Source organism: Cynocephalus volans, chromosome 9 (assembly GCF_027409185.1).
Source record: "Cynocephalus volans isolate mCynVol1 chromosome 9, mCynVol1.pri, whole genome shotgun sequence".
In the NCBI taxonomy this organism is placed as follows: domain Eukaryota; kingdom Metazoa; phylum Chordata; class Mammalia; order Dermoptera; family Cynocephalidae; genus Cynocephalus; species Cynocephalus volans.
The window spans coordinates 1,755,565-1,778,136 of NC_084468.1; the positions used below are offsets into that span (position 1 = coordinate 1,755,565).

Consider the following 22,572-nt stretch of genomic DNA (forward strand, 5'->3'; position numbering starts at 1 on the left):
CTACGCTCTAACCAGCTGAGCTAGCCGGCCAGCCTCTCGCTGTCTTTCATCACAGTTCTCACTACAGTCACACCAATTTTCTCAAGACCCTGCTCCTGTTGTACGCCATTCCAGGCTATGTTTATGTGAAAACGTATCACTGCAACCCACTGAAAGCCCCTTTATTTATGGGAACTTCCAGAAGGTCCCCGGCAGCCTAGGAGGCCTGACGAGTTCATTTGGGTCTCTCGGTCCCAGCTCTTCTGATAAGGTTCTGGTTTCAAGCACAAGGAAAAGAGCCACCATTGGCAGAGGCACCATGACCTCAGCTGTCAGGAGGGGTGGGAGCTGTGGAGCCACAGGCTCAGGGTGGGACCTGTGTGGCTGTCAGGGCTACAAGCAGCCAAATTACCCTTTTCTCCAGCATCATAGCTCATGACTCACTGCTTCTTTACAAAGGGTAGCTCTTATCTCCAGAAAAAAAAAATGAAGCAATCCTCTAGAAGGGCCACTGGGACAGCAGGGAAGACTGCCCTTCTCTGGGTGCAAGGGGCAGCGTGGGGAGGGTATTCTGCCATCCCCTGCTGGGCACGCGGCACACACATCCTCTACCTCTCTCCTGACTGGACTTGAGGTGAGCAGTGCCCACCAGGGTGGGGGGACCACAGAGACCTATGGAAGTTGCTGTCACTGGGAAGCATTTACTGACACAGCACAGAGTTGAAGTAGGGCCCACATGTGGTGGTGGATGCTGGGGATGGGCGTCAGCTGTGTGCCAGGCACAGCCCAACAACCTGGTGAGTGCATTTGCTGAAGAGGAGATGTGGAGGGCCTTGGGCAAGGCCACATGGTCTGGAGGCGACAGGGTAGGGGCCCCAGCCTGGCTGGGGTGGTGGAGGCAGTGTTCTACCTGCAGAGATGAAGCTGGCATGTCTGCAAGGTGTGATTCTGGAGCAAGTATGCAGGCACAAGGGCTAATGTAATGTGGCAGAAGGCTGTCTTCCCCCAGACGGAGACCCCAGGAAGGTTCAGGGTGCAGCAGAGGGGACGCTGAGAGGAGGAACAAGCCACCCTGAGAAGAATCAATCCAGGGTCACACTCTGTTACCCACCAAGTTTAGTTCTTTAAAACAAAGTTTCTTAGTTCTTTTCCCCCAAAACTGTACACAATCAAAATCTCTTCAAAAGTGCAGCTGAAAGACCACCAGGCCTGAGTGTGCTCAGAGAGTACCAGGTGCCTTCTCTGCCAGGCAGTGAGCAACGTGGCAAGAGCTCCCGCCTCAAGGCGGCGGACGAGGCCGTGAGCAGATGAGGGGAGCTGAGCTGGTGCCTCTCCCACTTGCTGGTTTGAGGAGAGCAGCTGTCCTGGTGCAGGCTCTGCCAGGCTGGGAAGCCCCATGGCAAGGAGCAGCGGGCAGCCTCCCACTGACGGGCAGCAAGACACAGAAGCTACTAAAGCAGGTCCCTCCCAAGTCAAGTCTCAGTTGAGGGCCCAGCCCCAGTCATATCTTATCTGCAGCCCCATAGGGAACCCAGCTGATATGTGCCTGGACGCACAGAAACTGAGATAATAAATGTGTGTTGTTTTAAGAAGCTAAGTTTGTGGCAATTTGTTACCCAGAAAGGGTAACTAATATCATGGTGGAGGAGGCTGTGGAGGGGAGGGCTGAGCTCTGTGGACGTTGGAGAGCTGGCCTGGCAGATTTGAGGAGAATTCTGGCAAGGCAGCCACCTGCATCCTGGGGAGTAGCACTCAGATGCGCGCCCAGGGGCACAGCAGCCATGCGGGGCTGTGCAAGGCAGCTGAGAGATCGCCTACATGTTTGCCCCATTACTGTCGTGCCGAAGCTTGTTCAGTTTTGCTGCCTTTCCTTGAATGAACAAACGGTCTCCATGGCAGGGAGGCGTCTTCTCTCCGCAGGGTCTTTGCACAAGCCCCACTGCTCAAAGCAGAGCTGTCCAAAGAGGGGAGGTGTGGACTGGCCGGCCAACAGCCTCTCCTGAGGGGAAATCAGCTCACTGATTCAGCATGACCCACAGCGAGGAAAATTCATGTAAAAATTCCAGACAGTCCACGGCCAGGGAGTTGAAGGGAGAGAAGGAGAGAGTGGAAGAGAGCAGAGGCCTTCTCTGCCTCAGGTCCTGGGGCTGGAAGAGGAGCAGGGGGAGCAGGGGCAGGGAGGAGGAAAAAGAAGTAGGAGGGGAAAGGGGAAGGGGAGGTGGCAAGGGACGGGGGAGGCTTGCAGAAGAGTCACCAGGTGCCCCAAACCTCTGGCCCTCGAGTCCTTCCTGGCATAGTCCCTTCCCTCCTGCCTGCTGCCCCTGAGGTAGGATCCCCCACTGTTCCACTGTTGGCCTGAGGCCTGGCTCTGCCCTCCGGGGGGCAGCTGGGTGAGCTCTGCTCTGGGGCAGACGGGGTGTGTGTTGAGAAGTGGAAACATTCTGAGGCGGTTTAACTTTATAAACCTTGGTGTGCGGATGTGGGTAAGGGTCACTGAGGGTCTCCAAGCCCAGAAATGAGCCAGCACAGCAGTGTGATGCAGGGAGTGGCCGCACGCCCTGGGCTGAACCCCAGCCCCACCCTGCCCAGTGGTTGCACATCACACCTCTGTTACCTCATCTGAAAAGTCTGCTATGACACTGGGTGCCTCAGGGGCCTGAAGTGATCTGACTAGTGTCTGGTGGTTGCAAATGTCATCATGTTTATGTAACAATACACGGAGACTCACAAAACGGTTTCTCTGAGGTATAGCCATATTTCAACACTGGTACACGGCCATCTGGCTTACAGGTGGCCCCAAGACTGACCTCCTGGCCGCAGCCTACCTGCTCCGTAGACCACCGAGTACACCACCTTCTTGGTCTGCTCTCTGTCTGCATGTGTCACATGTCCCACGGGAATGTCCTTCCTGCATGGAAAGACGGCATGCTGTCAGGCACAGCTGGCACTGTCCCAGAGGGGGCATGAGTCCACACCATGCGCATTCCTTGTCATGTTTTTCCTCTGGATGTTCTTAACCATCTCAAGTCAGGCCTGTCACAGGCAGGGGAGACATTCAACATCTGCACCATCCAGCTCAGCAAGGGCCCCCAAACACGTACTGACAGTGAGGCCTAGCAGCTACCAGCCAGCTAAATGTCAGATCCCAGATTCCTGGGTATCCACAAATTAAAACCAAAAACCTCCTTCTCCAAAGGAATGCCCACGCAACTTCAGGAAAGACTGTTCTCAGGGTTGGGGTGCCTGGGCCATGCTGGTGGCTGCTGCAGTGGGTGAACTGGTTTCTAGTCCTTTCTAGTCCTCTGCAGGATTGGATGAGCAGCCTCTGTCTTGGCCTCCCACAGACAGAGGGTGAGCTGCATCCTGGAGCGACAACATTCAAACAGAATTAGGATCAACTCAACATCTGACCGGTATGTGAACCACAGCAATCTCTGAAGATTAAAGCTGAGACATCTGAATAGCACAGGAGCTACAGGGCAACACCAGCACCACATGAGTCCCTCCTTCTTGCTAGGGCATCCCCCTGGGACAGGCAGCCAGCCATGGGCCCTGGGCACCTCCCCTTACCTGCTGCTCTTGTAAACATCCTTATCATGTACACCTGGGCCTCCCTGACAGATTAAGCACATCTGATTCAGAAGCCAAAAGGCAGAGTGACAGAGAGACAGGGATGGAGAAGGAGATGGAGAGACAGGGGGAGAGATGGAGAGACAGAGAAACAGGGAGACAGGGAGAGGGAAGAGAGAAGCAGACACAGAAACAAGGAGGCTCTCCCAGTCTGTGCTGGGGTCCTCCTTCATTGCTGTTTACAACTCTGCCTTAGCCTTCACTTCCTCCTTGCACTAAGCATAGAAACCAGCCCAAGGTGAAAGCCCCAGGTCTTCTTAGATCTTTTCCAAGCATGCAAGCTGCCCTGTGCATGCGTGGGGCTTTCTAAATTTCCCAGTACACATGGGTGCTTTTGAATGTCCTAATTTCCCAAAGAATCTCTCTCTCCAGCTTTTCCTCCAAAGCTTTCAGTGCTCTATTTTTTTTTTTTTTTCTTCATCTGCAATCCTTTGCCCCAGGTGGCTGCAGGTTGTTTGTTTGCCTTACAATGTTTTCGCTGTCTAGTGCTTATGTCAGTCCTTCAGGCAGCCCCTGGGCAAGTGAGAAAAGACAAACACTTGTTTGCAAATAAGGTGTGCTCTGCTCCCAGAGGGCAAGTGAGAACACCACAAAGTTCTGCTACCATTTTTAAGTTGCTTTTTTCTTGATTCAGCACTTGTTTTGTTGCTGTAAATCTCTGACTGTTTTCCAGAGTTCTGACAAAGTTGGTTCTGATTGTTTTTACTCGATATTTTGGTGATTCTGTGGGGAACAGGCCTGTGGATCTGCCTCCTCCACCATTTTCACTGACATCTGGACTTCGTTAATTTTCACCAACTGATGTCTAAGTGCCAGTGCATTTCCAGTTTTTTTCTTTTCCTGCTGTGTTAAGCTATTTAGCTCACTTGTTTATCTCACCCTTGAACTTGGCATTTTTAAGCCATATTTAGATAGGAAGCAAAAAGCCAGAATGCATCCATGCTCAAAACAAATACATGCCAGCTCCTATATCACAAAGTACCTTCACTCCCTACCTTATTTTGGGAATCCTGTGCAAGCTCCAAAGCTGCTCCCAGGAAAGACATTTCCTGATAAATGTATTACGAGTAGCTTTCACTGTGACCCTCCCAGGGCCACCTGCAATTAAATCAGACAGTGCCTTTGCTCAAACAAATAGATCTGATGATAACTGAGGGGAAGAAAGGAGGCAATTGGGAGGGCATGGCCCCTCAAACAAACCACACAGGTGGTCTCCGTCCAGTCTGGCATGTGGGGTTAGAAAATTGTCTGAGGAAGCAGCATTAAAATCTCCTAGGACCTGCTTCACAGAGAACCAAAGTGTGACACAATTTCTTAAACAAGTCTAGAAAAGTATTAACTATGTAAATTCAATAAATTAAACTACATGAGAGTTGCTAACTAAAAATTACAGAAGGCCATTGTTCTGGACTAAGTTTCAGTACTAGTCCCCAACAGACCACAGTAAAAATCAAAATGGAATCACCCTGCTAAAGTTCCACATCACCAAACCCAAACTAAGCTGTTGTATGACCTTTGAAGAAATCAGAAGAGAGAGATAACAATTTCCCAAACAGGCCAGTTTAATTCAATAGGAATAATAATAAAAATCCCTCTGCTTTAATCCTTACAGAGAAAGGATAGTCTGAAGTAACCTGATGTTAACTAATCAGTTATTCTTTTACTGTTCTGTCTCCGTCTCCACCTTACAAAGAAAGTAACTTTGAAATGACCAATCTGCTTTTTGTTCTTTGTTTCTGCTTTCTTCAGCCATTTTCTATCTATAACACCAACCTCTTTTTTTTTTTTTTTTTTTAATTTTTTTTGCGGCTGGCTGGTATGGGGATCTGAACCCTTGACCTTGGTGTTATAACACTGTGCTCTAACCAACTGAGCCAACTGGCCAGTCAAAGTCAACCTCTTTTGCTCATTGGAACATGTATTCTACTTTATGAAATTAAGTGTTGCGCAATTCTAGAATTGCAACAAAGCCAATTCGATCTTTAAACTAAATTTGTTCTAATTTTGTTCTCTGACAGAGTTACGAACTTCATTCCATTAAAAATACAAAGAAAGAGAAAAAAGACAGCCAGATTGAGGTTGGTATCCAGATTATGAAGAACTCATACAAATCAGTAAGAGAGACAGCACTTTGTATTAGTCCACTTCTGTTGTTTTTAACCAAATACTTGGAACTGGGTAATTTGTAAGAAAATGAAATTTTCTGCTTACAATTTTGGAGGCTGGAAAGTCCAAAGTCCAGGGAACATATCTGGTGAAGGTCTTCTTTGGTGGTGGCTTTCACAGCAATGCAAGGGTCTCACATGGCAGAAAGTGGTGGAGCAGAGAGAGACTAACCACCTCATTACCTCTCCTTTTAAAGCCCCCTGACCACCATGATTAATCCATCACTACTGCACAGTCCTACAATCCAATCACCTCTTCAAGGCTCCACCTTTCAATTACAATAGGATTTCCCACCCTCTTAACACTCACAGTAGGGGTCAAGTTTTGGGGGGGACACTCGATCCAGGCACACTTTAACAGAAAGATGGGCAAAACATGAGATTAGATTTGCATACGTTTTTTTTTTTTTTTAATTTTATTTTGTTGATATACATTGTGGCTGATTATTGCTCCCCATCACCAAAACCTCCCTCCCTTCTCCCTCACCCCCAACAATGTCCTTTCTGTTTGCTTGTCGTATCAACTTCAAGTAATTGTGGTTGGTATATCTTCTTCCCCCCCGTTTTCTTTTGTGTGTGTGTGTGTGTGAATTTATATATTAATTTTTAGCTCCCACCAATAAGTGACAACATGTGGTATTTCTCTTTCTGTGCCTGACTTGTTTCACTTAATATAATTCTCTCAAGGTCCATCCATGTTGTTGCAAATGGCAGTATTTCATTCGTTTTTATAGCTGAGTAGTATTCCATTGTGTAGATGTACCACATTTTCCGTATCCACTCATCTGATGTTGGGCATTTGGGCTGGTTCCAACTCTTGGCTATTGTAAAGAGTGCTGCGTGAACATTGGGGAACAGGTATACCTTCGACTTGTTGATTTCCATTCCTCTGGGTATATTCCCAACAGTGGGATAGCTGGGTCGTATGGTAGATCTATCTGCAATTGTTTGAGGAACCTCCATACCATTCTCCACAGAGGCTGCACCATTTTGCAGTCCCACCAACAATGTATAGATTTGCATACGTTTTTAAGAGAAAAAACTACCATTAAATACCCACCAGACTGGCAAATATAAAAAATAGTCTGACAATGCCAAGTGTTGGAGAGGATGTGGAGAAATGGCAACCACTTTGGAAAATAATTGTATATATACTTTTTTTTAACAAGGAAAATGTGTACAAATTTTAAAAAAATAATATTGAAGTTACTTTATGACTCAGCAATTTCAATTCTGGTCAGAAAATTTGGAGAAACTTGCGCACATGTACCTCAGGACACGTAGAGAAGAATATTCATAGTAGCATAAATGGAAACAAACCTAAAATCCATCATCAGTAGAATGGATAAATGAATGGTAGAATATTTAATTCAATGGAATACCATCCAGCAACAAAAATGAGCAAAGGGTTGTGATGTATTACAATACAGACAAATCGTACAAACAAAATGTTCATCAAAAAAAGCAAAACACAAATACATTCAGCATAAAGCTCATAAAATTTAAAAATAAGCAAAAAACATATTGTTTAGGAATTCACTCTATAAATAAAAGCAAGTAAATTATTATTAGAAACCTCAGCATCATGGTTACTTTCAGAGAGGAGGGAGATTATGATCAGAAAAGACACACCAAGGTCTTAAGTATTAGCAATGTTCTATTTCTTGTTCTGGGTGGTGGTTTCAAAGCTGTTTGCTTTATAATTATCCGTTACACTGGAAACTTGTCTTATGCTCTTCTTTGCACGTTTCACATTATAATAAACAATAAAAATGCTTTAAAAAGGAGAGAATGTTTGACATTAGCTTTTCCCCTTATTACTGCCCTTAACTTTTCTTTCAGTATTTAAGGATATCTCTCCATTGTCTTCTAGCTTCTCCAGTTTCTTATGAGAAGTCTCTGTTGTTCTTATCTCTGTTTTAGACTTAATGTGGCTATTTTTTCTCTGGAGGCTCGTAAGCTTTTTCTTTATCAAGTAATTTGCACTTTTTGGGAGCGGGGTGGGGGCAGCTGGCAGTATGGGATACGAACCCATGACCTTATAGTGTTATAAAGCTGCAATTGAGCTAACTGGCCAGCCCTAAGCTTTCAGCAATTTGCTTATCGTGTGCCTTGGTGTTGTAATCTGTTTCTTCTGGTTGGAGTTTGCTGAGCTCCTTGGATCAGTGGGTTTATCATTTTCATAAAATTTGGGTTTTTTTTCAGCCACTAATTCTCATTTTTTTCTATCTCTCTTCTCTTCCAAGACTCTAATTTACAAGTATATTAGCCTATTTGATCGTTTCCCATAGGCCACTGATATTCTATTCATTTTTTCCAGTCTTTTTTTCTCTCTGTGCTTAATTTTTTTTTAGTTTCTATTTCTACGTCTTCAAGTTCAATGGTCTTTTCTTCCACAGTGTCTTAATCTGCGATTTCTTCAATCCAGGGTATATTTAATTTCAGTATTGTATTTTTAATCTCTAGAAGTTTCATTTAGGTGTTCTTTAAAAAAAAAAAATCTTCCATTTTTCTCCTTTTTTTTTTTTTGACCGGTAAGGGGATCGCAACCCTTGGCACGATGTTGTCTGCACCACGCTCAGCCAGTGAGCGCACCGGCCATCCCTATATAGGATCCAAACCTGCAGCCTCGATGCTACCAGCACCACACTCTCCCAAGTGAGCCCAGGGGCCGGCCCATTTTTCTCCTTTTTAAGGTAACATTTTCTCTACTTAAATACATGGAGCATATTTATAATAGTTATTTTAATGTTCTTATCTGGTAATTCTATCACCTCTGTCATTTCTGGGTCTATTTCTATTGATTGATATTTTTCCTTGTGGTTATGAGTCACATTTTTCCTGCTTCTTTAGATGCTTAGCCATTTTTTTTTTTTTTTAATCAGACACCAAACACTGTGACTTTTACATTGTTGGATGCTGGAATTTTTTCTATTCCTTTAAATAGTTTTGAGCTTTGTTCTGGCACGCAGTTAAATTACCTGAGAACAGTTTAATCCTTTCAAGTCGTATTTTAAAAGTTGGTTGGGTGGGTCCAGAGCAGCCTTTAGTCTAGGGTTAATTTTGCCCCCCACCCCCACTACTACTGAAGACCATCTAGTCTCATACTATGAGGTCTTCCCACTCTGGCTGATGGGAAAATGAGCTATTCCTAGCTCTATTTGAGCTTGGGAATTATTTCGTTCAGCTTTGCACTGGTTCTTTCCCTGGCTTAGGGTAGTTTCCTTTCACATATTCGAAGGTCAGTACTCAGTCAAAGGCTTGAGAGGACCTGTCTGTAGAACACTCTCTGCGCATTCTTTGTTATCTGAACCAGAGAAGACCAGCTCTGCAAATTCTAGCTGTCTTGGCCTCTCTGAACTCTGTAATTCGTCTTTTCAATTTAGAGAGGTCACGGGCTGTTTGGGTTCCCCTTGTCTGTGTTTCAGCCTGGAAACTCCTGCCAGGTAGGAAGCTTGGGCAATTGTGAGGCTCGCCTGGCTTCCCTTCTCTCAGGGATCAGACCTGAGCTGCCTGTTGTACAATATTTGAAAACCATTATTTCACATGATTTCTAACTGTTGCTCTCTATCTTTCAAAGTGAAGTGGGAAAGCTCCTCACATAAAGGAGCAGGTAAAACTGCTGTGGCACCTGAAGGTGCCCGCCTGGTGATCACCTGCTGGACGGGTGACTGGGGCACACCCACCCCAAGATGGGTATTCTGTGACACCACAAGCGGCAGCGGTTGTCTTACTTATCTATCACCTTTTCACTGACCCCTGACTCAGCATGGAAGCGAGACATTACTGTCTTTCTGCTTCTAGGCCTGACAAATAACAGAAGGCAAATGGCCCTGCCTGTAAGGACAGAATTCTCCAAAGACCCCAGGCTGGCTGCAGGGGAGGAAAGGGGATGAAGCTCTTCCTAAGCCAAGGGCCACCTCATCACCACTCAGCCCAGAGCCCGGCCTGCCTGGAGCTCTCTGGTATGAACTGCTTTGGGGAAGCCACAGCGGGGCCTGCTGCCTCCCAGCCCTTGGATTGGCGTATTTCTTTTAGGTCTAGTCAGGATCAGAGGCCTCAAATTGCCTATGCATGGGCTCCGTCTGACCCAGCTTTTGAAAACTTGAGAGGAAAAATAGTGGAACTGAGTAATGCCAGGAAACAGAAGGATGTGCAGGGAAGGGGGTCTTTAGGTACCTGAGCGGGAGTGTGCCCCGGACTAAGCCCAGCACTACATGGTCAAATGAGCAGACACATAACCTGTGACCCAGAAATCCTGCTCCAGGATATTCACATGCCAGCAACATTCTCAGACACTTTCACAACAAGTCACGTGCAAGAAGATCCACTGAAGTGTTCCTTGTGATGGCCGGTATTGGAAGCAACCTTGGTGTCCCTTGCCAGGAGAACGAATAGGTAAAAGGGAGTAAGTAGATGCACACCATGGGGTAGTGTGCTGCAGGTAGAAGACGGGCACTGGCAACACGGACAGTGCTTAAAAACATAATGTCAGCTGAAAAAATGAAGGAAGAGGAATGAGATGTGTAAAACAATATCATCCACCTCACTTAAAAGTTATAGGCACACAAAGCAACAATACGAACTTTACAAGAACACATACAAAAGAAAAGATACATGTTTAACTCATGAAATGATTGATTATGGGTGTGGGGTGGAGCTGAGTATGGAGATAAAAGGGGATGAATAAATGCATGAGCAGATGAACAGACAGACAGACAGATACTAGAGAGGGGCCTTGATCTGACTAATGATAATTTCCCATGAATACCATTATTTCAACCTCTGCACCTGTGACCCACACCAACATCAATAAAACCCTATTAAGAATAAAGTGACTGAAAGGGAGAAAGCAATTTAGGTCTATTGGTCCCTTTTTAACAGGGCCCTCTCACTCCTTGTAACTAAGAATGATTCTGATTCGGAATATTTGCTGAGTGATCAAGTTATTTGCAAATCCTTTGCTGCTCTGTCCCAAAAGAACCCAGGTTTGTTGACCCTTCAGGGTGCAGGAGACACATCTATTCGGACTGGCTTTACACCAAGCATGACTACTGTACTGGGATGTTTAGCTGAAGTGTAGGTCGTTACGGTTGGAAAGAATGCCAGGTCTCTTGGGGGTGTTTTTAAAATTGATTTTAAAAAATTACCCTCATTGAGGTAAAATTAACATATGATAAAACAAACCCTTTTTCTTCTTTTCTTTTTATCTTTTTTTTTTGGCAGCTGGCCGGTAGAGGGACCTGAACCCTTGACCTTGGTGATGTGATGCCAAACAAACGAACCCATTTTAAGTGCACAGTCCGATGAATTTTCAAAGATGCTACATCTGTGTAGCCACCAAGCATAATCAAGACACAGACCATTTCTGTCACTCCAAAATGTTCCTTTGTCATCAAATCATCCCCACTCCACTGGCCCCAGGAACCAAGAAAGACCTGCTTCCTGACACTAGATTAGATTTGCCTGTTCTAGCATCTTATATAAATGGAAGCACACAGTATGTACTCTTAAGTAATCAAAAGAAGAACCAATAAGCATGAGTATTTAGCCTGGCACCCAAAAGAGTGATTTCAGCATAGCAGGTATTCAGTAAGTACTTAGCGGGTGAGCAAGTGAAGAAACAAATAGGTATGATTCTTAAGTTAGGGGGAAAAGCATAACAAAATTTAAATATATAACTTTTAAGCAACCTGATGAGTTTTTCACTTGTGGCAGTAGCAGACTAGATGTTGTAGATCAACCTTCCCATGTAGAATAACTATAAACCCTGGGGAAAATATTAAAAAGCACCTGTTTAAAGGCATGAGAGAGCTGGCAAGGCAGCAGGAATCTGATGGGGCCATGGCTGCAGAGGGAAGGGAGGTGCAGAGGCCTAAGCCTGACACTCAGTGCCACAGTCTCCCTTGAGAACTTTGCTAATTTTCAAGTGATGGTTGAAAAGCTGAGTACCATTTCCAGAAGTCTCATGGGGCTGGAGGAAGAGCTGAAGCTCAGGGCTTATCAAGAAAGAGCATCCTTCGTACTTTAGGGGAAAAGATGATCTGACAATTTACCAGCTATGAAGACTGAAGCCATCTCCCCAATGGGTAGCTTCCTGATTGGACTAAGGGGGTAATCTACCCCTAGCCTATTTGTCTGCAGAAGGTAAAGTTATCTTTGGAGGAAGATAACACTATTCATGGCCATAAGTAACTTCTTTTATTTGCAGGGTTTGGTAGTATCTGTGGTTTCAAGTACCCACTGGGGGTCTTGGAACACATCCTCCACAGACAAGGGGGGCTACTGTGTATAATGCATCTTGTTCCTCTTGCGGTTTTCAATATACTTGTTTTAACCTTTGGTTTTCACGAGTTTGACTTTACTTTACTCAATTTGTGGTTTTCTTTGCATTTGACCCATTTGGGGTTTGTTGAGCTTTTTGAACATGTAGATTCATATTTTAATCAACTTTGGAAAGTTTTCCATCACGCCTTCCAATGTTTCTTTTGCTCACTGTCTCTCCTTTGCTGTGAGCTGCCAAACATACACAGTTTAGTCCATTTGATATTGTACCACAGATCTCGGATTCTGGGGAGAGGGTCCACTTTTTTTCCACTTTGTATCTCATTTTGGACACTTTCTATCGGCCTGTCCTCAAGTTCACGGACTCTTTCCTATGATGAGTGTAGTATGTTGGGAAGCTGAGCTCACAGATTCTTCAGTTTTGATACCGCAGTTTTCATCCCTTACAATCTATTTGATTCCTTTCTGTAGTTTTCACATCTCTGTTGAAACTCACTGTCTCAACGTATATTCATGTAGCTTTTCATCTAGATACTTTAGCAGTCTTATCAACACTTTTATAAAGTCTCTTCTCATAGTTCTAACATCCGTGCCAACTCTTTGGCTGACTTTTGTTGACTGCTTACTCTCTTGGACATGGGCACATTTTCTTGCTTCTTCATAGGTCTCATAATTTAAAAAAATATATGCTACTAAAAAGATAAAAACAAACAGAAATTATTGTATGCTAGATATTTTACACAAAAGAACAGTAGAGACTGAGCTAAATATTTACTTCCTGAAAAGGATACACCACTTCTTATGTCAGGCCACTAGGGCTGGTGCAAAACCAGTTTGGTCTGTGGTTGGGGTGGTCTGGACTTCACTGAAAGTTTAGTTTGATTCAGGTCGCCACTGGTTTGAAACGTTCTATGAGTGGGGTCAGAAATGTCTCTTCCATGGGAAGAGAGCTGCACAACTGCAGGATCTCTTGAAGCCGTGCGGCTCAGCTGTTAGCTCTTCAGACCACAGGAGAGCTCTCTGTGTTAGAGACTGGCTGCTGGTTTGGGGGTTGCCCTGCAGTCCTGTTCTGGCTTTCTGCACCTCTATTTCTCCTACCGGAAGGCCTGAGGGCTTCTTCTCAGTTATTCTGCCTTGCTCCAGCCCTTGGCAGCTCAAAGTCTGGAATGCCTTGGGTTGATTTCTCTCAGTGCTCCTACCCTGCCCACAGCTGGTCTGCCCCTAGACACACTGTGGGAAAGAGTTGAGGAACGCTGTGCTCTGTAGCTGGGGCTCTTTAGAATTCTAACTGGTCACACTAGGCCACATGTTAATTAAAAGTTTAGCTGGTTTCTTCTTCCCCCATCTACAGAAGATCATTCCTGCTCTGGCCTTCCACAAGGGATGAGGGAAGCCATGGTTTCTTCTTTGCTATAAAGGGCTCCCCGCTTTCTAGAGCTCTGTTCACTTTGCTGTATCCTCAGCTCTCTGATAATTTCAGAAAAACAGAAATTGTAATTTGTTCATCTTATTTGATTGTTATGGTTATTACAACACCCTCTTGTAGTTTTAAAAATCTCAACTAGAAATTCACCCTTTAATTTTCTCACAAATTACAAATCTAAAAAACTAAAACAGCCATGTTTCAAAACATCTAATTCAGCCTTAGGTGGGCTATGCACAAGGAGAAGGTGCAGGGGAAGTCATGCTGCCTTGCAAGGGATGCAGCCTGTAAACCTGGCTCCTCCATCATGTAGCAGTGTAACCCAGGACCCCAAACCACAAGGTCACACAGAGACTCTCCAGCACCTGTGGGTGGCAATCCAACAGAGCCCTGCTCTAGAGTTGTTATTGGCCTTCCGGGCAGAGGACGTCCCAGGTGGTCACTAAAAGTTGCCCAGATACCTTCAGCGCTCACAGCGCTCTCGGCAACACTGATCTGTGACTCAGGAGTTACCAAAGCCTAGTAGAGCTAATCAGCGAAGCAGACACGAAGTGGGACTTGATTTCAACTGTCATGGAGACATACCGAGTACAGAGAAAACAAACGGCTGCGTTGGCGTGCCGTGAGGACAGGCTAAGCTGTGCCCAAAGACCCTACAAACGAGCGCTTCTTCCTTCTTCAGGCGGCGCATCCGTCATGGCTCAGGAGTGGAGCCGGAGCACATCGGGAACACGGGTGGTTGTCAGGCAGAGGAATGGAGAGCCACGTGTCAGCTCACACATTTCAGCCCAGCAGGGACACACGCCGTTCCATTCATATGTCATCGGCTGAAGCAAGTCACACGGCCAAGTCTGACACCTACAGGGTAGGGAAGTGCCATCTTCCCAGGACGGGGAGTGGCAGACAGTACTGGTCACAGTTGCCTTCCCAATACCGTCACACTTGCCTATGCTTTTTGTTTATTCGTTGGGATTTTTTACATAGACAATCATGTCATCTGTAAGTAGAGATAGTTTTATTTATTTTTTTTACCAGAAAATATCTCAGAGAAGCACCCAAAAAGTCTTAGAAGAAAAACTAACACATTCTGCAGTGAAAAATTATTCCTTTAAGTTTCAGTTTGAAAGTGTTGAGTTGAATGCACAATTGACAATGAGTGTTCTTATCTGCATTTTGTAAAACCCTGAGGAAACCACCTAACGAAGCAAAGACACGATGGTCACTGAGAAGAAAGCCACCGCAGGGCCCGGCCCAGACCTCCCGTGCAGAGGGGCTGTGTCTTCCACATGGCTCTGAGGCTGCTGGCGCCGGGGGCCGGGAGCGCGGACACCTGGCCCTGTCCCCTGTGCAGCCCCTGCTCAAGGCCTGGCTCTCTGGGTCTCATGTCCCTCTATCAGATCGTGGCTTTAGAGATGCTTTCTATGATTTCTTCCAAACTCCATTTTTATTTATAACTATATAATCTTAAAAGATTTTCAAGGAAATTGTTATTCTTTGAAAATGTTACTAAATACTTCAGAACATAATGTCGAATTGCCTTTCTGCTTTTTGTGTTTTAAACAATGAGGAATTCACATGAAAAAAAAAAAAAACATTTTAAAGAGTGTATTTGATCTCGCTGCTTTTTACCGTGTGCTATTCTAGTCCTCTGTTTGGAACATAAAAATCATTTCCACAGCAACTAATTATAGTATAAATCACAGATGCTGGGTTCCTATTGCTGGTGGGGAATTAGAGGCAACCATTGTGCAAATATTAAAAGCTTCTTATTTTTGTAGTTCTCCCAAGAACTAATACAGGCTAATAAAATGCAGGAAAGACATATATGGTTCAGGTTATCTACTTCATTTTAGTTAGGTTTTGGTAGTTTTTGGTTTTCAAGACATTGGTCCATCTCTTCTAACTGCTGAACTTTTGAAAAAGTTGTTCCCAGTATTCTCTTATTACCCCTCTGATGTCTACGGATCTGTAGTGATATTCCCTGGTTCACTCCTGATATTGATGATTTGTGTCATCTCTATTTTTGTTTTTGTCAGTCTTGCTAGAGATTATCAATTTTTTTTTTCCAAAAAAATCAGCTTTTGTTTCATTGATTTTCTCTATTGTTTTCCTATTTTTCATTTCACTGATTTCTGCTCTTTATTATTTTGTTATTTCTGTTTGCTCTGGGGCTATTTTGCTCTTCTTTTTCAAGTTTCTTGAGATAGGAACTTTTTTTTCCCCAGGGGCAGCAGGCACAGAGACTAGGAGAAAGCTCTGAAGCGTGGTGAGGCTGGGGTCAGCCATGTGGCCATCCACAAGGACCCCTAGAGCCTCTGAGCCTGTCTTCCCTTGCTGAGGGGCAGGGTCCTTGCCTGCTGCTTCTGGCCTTGGACCCCAGGGCCAAGTGCATCTGTAGAAAGGCCCCTTGGGGCAGGAGATGAGAAAGGAGACAGTGAGGACCACTCAGGGAAATCACCGGAAATCAAGGGGAGACGTCAGGGAGTACAGAGTCCTAAGGGGGAGAGGGGCTGACAGGTTGAGGGGGGAGGCAAGTGGGTCGCAGTGCATCTTTATTTACCTACTGATGCATCTGCAGGCCGTTACTGAGTGCCCAGGAGGGGCGACACGGTCTGGGCACTCTGGGAGCTCATGATGTGGGGAAGGCCAGAGACTGAAGACATCACCACCCAGCAGGAGAGAAGGCCATTGAGGACCAAGCACAGATCTGGGGGATTCAGAGGCAAGAGAGAGGACCCTGGGACATGTGGAGGTCACTCATGGTAAAGGGCAGTGTCGCAGAGGATCACGTCCAGGGCCTGAGGAGGGCAGAGGGCGGGGAGGGGACAATGAGAGGAAGTCTCTGGAGACAGCAGGTGGCGAGATGCCAGGGCGGTTCCTGAGGCCCTTTCCTCTCCAGCACGTGGGCTCATCATGGCCATGTAGTACACCTCTTCCTGCACCTGACAGGCGTTCCATTCACCGTTGTTTCCATCGCTTTCCCTGCTGTCACCATCTGAACATGATTTGCACAACTACTCTTTAAAGTCCAGCTTATTGCACAGTAACATTCTCACTCCTGTTGCCTAGAACATCTCTTCTGAATTTTATTATTTAAGTAAGAGTCTTGGGGAGTGGTATATTTGGAGAGGAGATGTTTTCTGATCCAGAGGAAAGTCTGAATTCCGTACTAGTCATTCATTTATTCGACAAATCCTGTGAGCCACAGACTTTGTGGAGCTCAGCAGGGAACAGAGCTGATGTGGTCTTGCCCCCAGGAGCTCATGCTGTAGCAAGAAGGAGACAAATGGGAATGTGCACTAGACCTGGGAGCGGCAGTGCTGTGAGGGAACATCAGGACAGGGTGGTTGGGGAAGGTCCCTGAGGACGGGCCAGCAGGGTGGACTTGGACAAGGCAAGGGAGTGAGACACACGGATATTTGGGGAAAGAGCCTCCTGAGCCCAAGGTAAGGCAAGGCTGAGAGAGTTGGGTAACCCACGTACTTGGGACAGGCCAGGGCAGCTAGAGAGGGAGAAGACCAGGGAGTGGTGGACAATGAGGCCAGAGAGCAGCCAGCACCTGCCTTCGCAGGGCCCACCGCCTGCAGGGCAGATGGATATGAGCAGGAAGTGCAGGGGCTTGAGAACGCGGGTGTCCCTGGTGTGGCCCTCCTGACAGTGATGTCTGTCTCTAGGGTGACTCCTGAGAGTGAGCAAGGCAGAGGAGATGAGGCGGGAGGGGTGAGGTGGGAGGTGAGGGTGAGGCCCGAGGTGAGAGGAAGGTGGTGCCTGCAGCTGCCACGGAGGGTACAGTGGTGGCCCACTCTGCCCCCTCCTCTTCCTCGCAGCAGAATCCTGATTTTGTCCGTGCAGTGACTACCTGCCCCAAGTGAAAACCCGTGACTGTCTAAGCCAGCTACAATCATCTGTTCTTCTTTTTCTTAAGTGCTACCTACCAGCCTCCCTTGCAGCCAGGGCAGCTGCACGAGCCACTCTGGAAAGCGGGGTGTAGCTGTCGCCTGCCACAGACTCCAGCACTGGCTTTCTCTCTTCCCAACCGCACTCATCTGGAGGGGTGCATGACTCACACTTGTTATTTTTCCAACATTTCTACTGCATTCTCTAGTGATCAACTTCTTTTCAGTCAGACTTCTTTTCAGAAGAGCCATCAGTTCTTTCATAATTAGGAAACTCTTGGCATCTTAGTTATCTACTCTTCTTTTCAAAATGATTAACTATTAGAGAAAAATGTAATTTCTTTCTTATGAAAATAGCCTTGAAATAACTTCAGGCTTTCAAAATCGTGTCAGCATTCCTGGCAGATCTGATAATATTGTGAGCTCATATATCTTACCACTGCGAAGTCAGGGTAGAAAATACATCATCTCTTTCAGATTCTTGGAATAACTTCAAAAGTTCTGGATCCTCAGATAAATGTGCAAGAATGCGCAATTCAATCTGTGAAAAGTCTGTTAGGTAGAGTTCTGTGTTAATTCAGACTTTACCAGTGATGCCCTTTGTTGCTGCTCCCTCTTCCCAGCCACCCTCAGACCTGCCCCCCTCTGCGGGTCAAGGTCAACCGTCCACCCCCACTCTGCCGGGGTCCTCCGGCCTCAGTGCCACTGGCCACCCCTGTGTCTGCAGGCCCACAGACCCTTCTGCTTCCTGTGAGGCTAGCGCGGCCTCCACGGTTGGCCGTGTTCAGCCATTGGCTCACGTGCTCACTCCCGGGCTCTGTACATCAACATTTTAGAAAGGGCCTACTATGTGCTGGGCTCTGTGCTTGGGATATGTCAGTGAATAAAACAGACAAAATTCGCTTCTCCCACGGAGTTTACATTCTAGAAGGGGGAGGCAGACAATTTGAATCAACTATTTGGTATGTCAGAAGGTGAGAAATGAAACGGAAAAGATTGATCAAGGTAAGGAGGTTCGGGAGTGAGTGAACAAGTTTGTGTGTGCGTGTGTGTGCGTGTGTGTGCGCGTGCGCACGCGGATGTTGCTGTTATAAACAGGGTCATCCACTACCTTGCTTATAGGCCTCATAAAGAAAGTGACATTGAGCAGAGGCACAAAGGAGGTGCGGGAGGGGGCCGAGATGACACCTGGGAAGAGAAGCAGGCTGGGCGGGGGCTGAGGTGGAGCTAACTGTCATGCTGGGGCACAGCAGAGTGGCCAGCGTGGCTGGAGCGAGTGAGCGAGGTGGGGCGCAGTGGGTGGTGAGGACAGAGACAAGAGGGGCAGACTCAGTGGAACCTGCCGGGGTATTTGGGATCTAGACACGGTAAAGTGAGGGCACCTGGAAGCAAAGGACCTGTCATTAGAAATTTTTGTTTCGCATAAACATTTGCCTCAGGATGTATTTGAAAAAGAATGAGTTCTCTACCCCTGGATTATTGTCTTTAAATATTTGAACCATATGGGAACGCATAAAGTGAGCTACAGTGACACCGCGTCTCTATCGTTGCTTGCAGGTACCTGCTGCCAGGAAGGTGTGGCCTTCAGATGAAACAAACATGGCCCTCGGGGAGATCGTGAGAATCGCGTCGTCTTTACCTGAATTATTATTTCAAAATCACTTGGTGCATTTGGTCATGAGCTGACTCATAGCTATTCCTCAATACAAAATTATTTTAATATCATTCTAAAGTTGAGTCTAGATTTTGAATTTTTCTGAATATTTTTATTAATGTAATTTAAAAATAACATATTACTACTGAAAGTTAACTGGATTTTGTTATTAAAATTTTCTGTTCTGTCTAGAGTTTTTAATGAAGAAAAGAAAAAGTCAAATATTGACAACTGAACGCATTCCAGTGAAAGCAATCTTGGGACTCCCTGCGCCTCAAGGATTAGATCTATGTGGGGGAAGCCCAGCTGTGATTTTTCCCTTTGAAGACGTTTTAAGGGGCAGTAAGAGACAAAGTTGCTTATGATCTCCTTCTATGGATCCTGAGGTATGAGTATGTGTGTTTTAGAAGACTGCACATTGTGCCTCATTGTTTTGCTGTGGCCTTCTGACACAGCCATGCACAATGCACAAGGGGCAGGCACCCCAAACAAGGGAACAGAAGATTTCTGGGAACAAGCACAGACTGCTGATTTGCTCAGAATTGAACTTATTCTGTTTTAGAAGTGTGACCATCAGCATCACAGTGGAATAACTTAAAAGAAAGGAGAGTGCTAACGCTAGCGTGCTTTTAAAAACATTTCCAGTCATTTTCAGACTTTAATACCAGCCAGTGCCATTGTTTGTTTATTTTTTCTTTATTGGGAAGATGGTGGGAGGGAAGCTACCTTCCTTGTATAATCATCTATTTTAACTTGTAAACTGCTAAAAGGGAGGTACTATATATCACTTTAGCTGGTTTTTTTTTTCAATGTACATTTAAATCCTAGTCATACAAATACAGAGGAAAGCTTCACTAAAGTAAAGCAGTTAGTCATATAGAAAAGTAATTACAGACACTTCTAGGTTTTAAAAACACATTACCCAAGATTTTAGCAAGGTAGAAAAAAATGTGTTACCTTTAAAATTTTTAGGTTTAGTAATCTGAATCGGGTGCTTGGAGATACCTTGGATATTCTGTCAATAATAAAATGAGAATAGCTTTAGTTGAAATATCTACTCTTAATATGTACCATTTAAGGGTATTTAAAGTGCATCACATTTTATTAAACATTAACAAAATAAGTGATGCCAATGTATCATGCATAAGCATATCAATACTTAATACAATTGTTTAATATTAAAACTATTTTGGTGGGCACACCACAAAGTATAATCAGCAAATTTGAGAACAATTCCTTTTGACACTAGCCTGTATGACCCTTATTGTAATTATATACAGTAATTCTTTTTGTAGCAGCCCAAATTATGAACTCAGCTAACTTAAAAATTCCCATGTAATATGCCAGAGGTAGATTTCTGTGAAATTTGTATGCTGTACTTTTATTTAAGAATTTATTTTAAGATGAAAATTCTCGTCTTTTTACCCCAGTCTTTCCTCTTGCCTGCTGTACTTGCAAACTCTCAGAGGTTGTTTGTTAAGCGCCTTCACAGCTCCACAACATGGGGAAATGTGCAATAGGTCAGAGCCATGTTTCTAGCCTGTTCTCACTGATAAAATCATGAGAATTTCTGTTACAATATCCTTTTGATTTTTGGCAGCATACTGAATAATGAAACCTTGCTTTGTCTGGTAATGAAACTCCTTGGATGCTAGTTGGTCTCGACTCCCGACCTAGATCTGATAAATTGTGCTGCAGCGCGAACTGCTAGGTATCAAAGTCCTGCCATCCTACAGGCCACTTCTGACATTCCCCCAGGACCCCTGGGAGGTGGTAAGAGAGGCATTATTATCTTCATTTTTAAGGTGAGAACATTGAGTCCTGGCTCTCAAGTTTTCTGTACATTAGAATAACATGATACTTAAAAAAAAAAAACCAGATATTCATAGAATAAGTTCCATAATACAGTAGAGATGACAGAAAAAAGAGCCAGTGAACTTGAAGACAAATCAGTAGAAACTATCCAGTCTAAAGAAAAGAAGAAAAATATTGGAGAAAAAGAAATGAACACAGCCTCAGGAAACTGTAGGATAATATTAAAATTACAATATCAAATTATGTTATTTTATTCCCCAAAGAAGAAAAGAGATTTGTGAAGCAAACAAATTTTTGAAGAAATAATGGCTAAAAATTTCCCAAATTTAGTGAGACATAATTTTTCCAATTCAAGAAGCTGAACAATCTTAAATATGATAAATCAAAAGAAAACCAGGCCCAGAAACATCATAATCAAACTACTGAAAAACAAAGATTAAAAAAAATTCTTGAAAGCAGCCAGAGCAAAATGACACATTACATGCAGAGGAAAAACAATGTGACTGACTGCAGATTTCTCCTCAGGAACCATGCAGACCAGAGACAGTGGAACAAGTACTTTCAAGTGCTGAAAGAACTGTCAACTCAGAATTCCCTCCTCAGCAAATATTTTCTCCAGTAAAGAAGGTGATTTAAAGCATTCTCAGATAAAATTAAGAGAATCTGTCATTAGCAGATCTGCTCTAAAAGAAATACTAAAGGAAGTTCTTAAGGCTTAAGGGATATATTTCCAAAGGGAAACCCTGAACTTCAAGAATGAAGAACAAGCAACAGAAATGGTCAATATTTGGACATTATAATAGACAATTTTTTCAAGTTCTTTGAAATATTTATAACTGTTGAAAGCAAAAAATTATAAACATTATAACATTTATGAGGTGTTTTCAATGTATGTACATATAATGCATTCAATAATTATAATAGAAAGTGGGGAAGGTAAAGAAACTTGGAAGACTTTTGTAAGCCTTTTGCCTCTTACTAGAGGTAGTACAATATGAAATCTAAGAATACTTTGAAAATTAGATATGTATACTATCATTTCTATAGCAATCATTAAAGACTTATACAAAGAAACATAGCCCCAAATCTATTACATAAATTGAAAAGGAATCTTAAAATTTATTCAATAATTCAAAGGAAAGCAGGAAAGAGGGAACAGAGAAATGAAAAACAGAAGGGACAAACACAAAAGTAAAAGGGTAGACCTGAGTCCAACCATATCAATAATCACATTAAATTTAAATACTTTAAATACACGAATTAAAAGGCAGAGTTTGTCGGATTGCAAAAAAAAGACTCCATTATATATTGTCTGCAAGAAATCCACTTTAAATATGATATAGCTAGATTAAAAGTAAGTGGATGAAAAAAGACATGCCATGCAAACAATAATTGAAAGAAATCTGCAGTGGTTATATTAACATAAGACAAAGTAGAATTCAGTGGAAGAGAACTTACCAGATATAAATAGAATATCACATAACAATAAAAAGGTAAATCTACAAAGAAAATATAATAATCCTAAATGTGTATGCATCTATCAGAATTTCAAAATACAGAAAGCAAAAACTGATAGAACAGCAACATGAAATAAACAAATCCACAATTACTCTTAAAAACTTAACAATCCTCTCTCAGTAATCTGTAGAAATGTAGAGATAAAATCAGCAAGGAGGGGCTGGCTGGTTAGCACAGTTGGTTAGTGTGGTGCTGAAAACATCAAGG

General features: G+C 44.1%; 1 protein-coding gene across 1 annotated transcript in view; it reads right to left on the minus strand.

The window, feature by feature from the left end:
* The window catches only part of POLN (DNA polymerase nu), a 143,362-nt gene that overhangs the window by 24,208 nt on the left and 96,582 nt on the right, over positions 1 to 22,572 (minus strand). The window contains exons 17-20 of the mRNA XM_063108507.1: positions 19,990 to 20,047; positions 18,940 to 19,017; positions 17,816 to 17,930; positions 2,805 to 2,887 (exon numbers count right to left, since the gene is read on the minus strand). Coding sequence (XP_062964577.1) covers positions 2,805 to 2,887; positions 17,816 to 17,930; positions 18,940 to 19,017; positions 19,990 to 20,047 — 334 coding nt within the window. The remainder of the gene's footprint in view (positions 1 to 2,804; positions 2,888 to 17,815; positions 17,931 to 18,939; positions 19,018 to 19,989; positions 20,048 to 22,572) is intronic.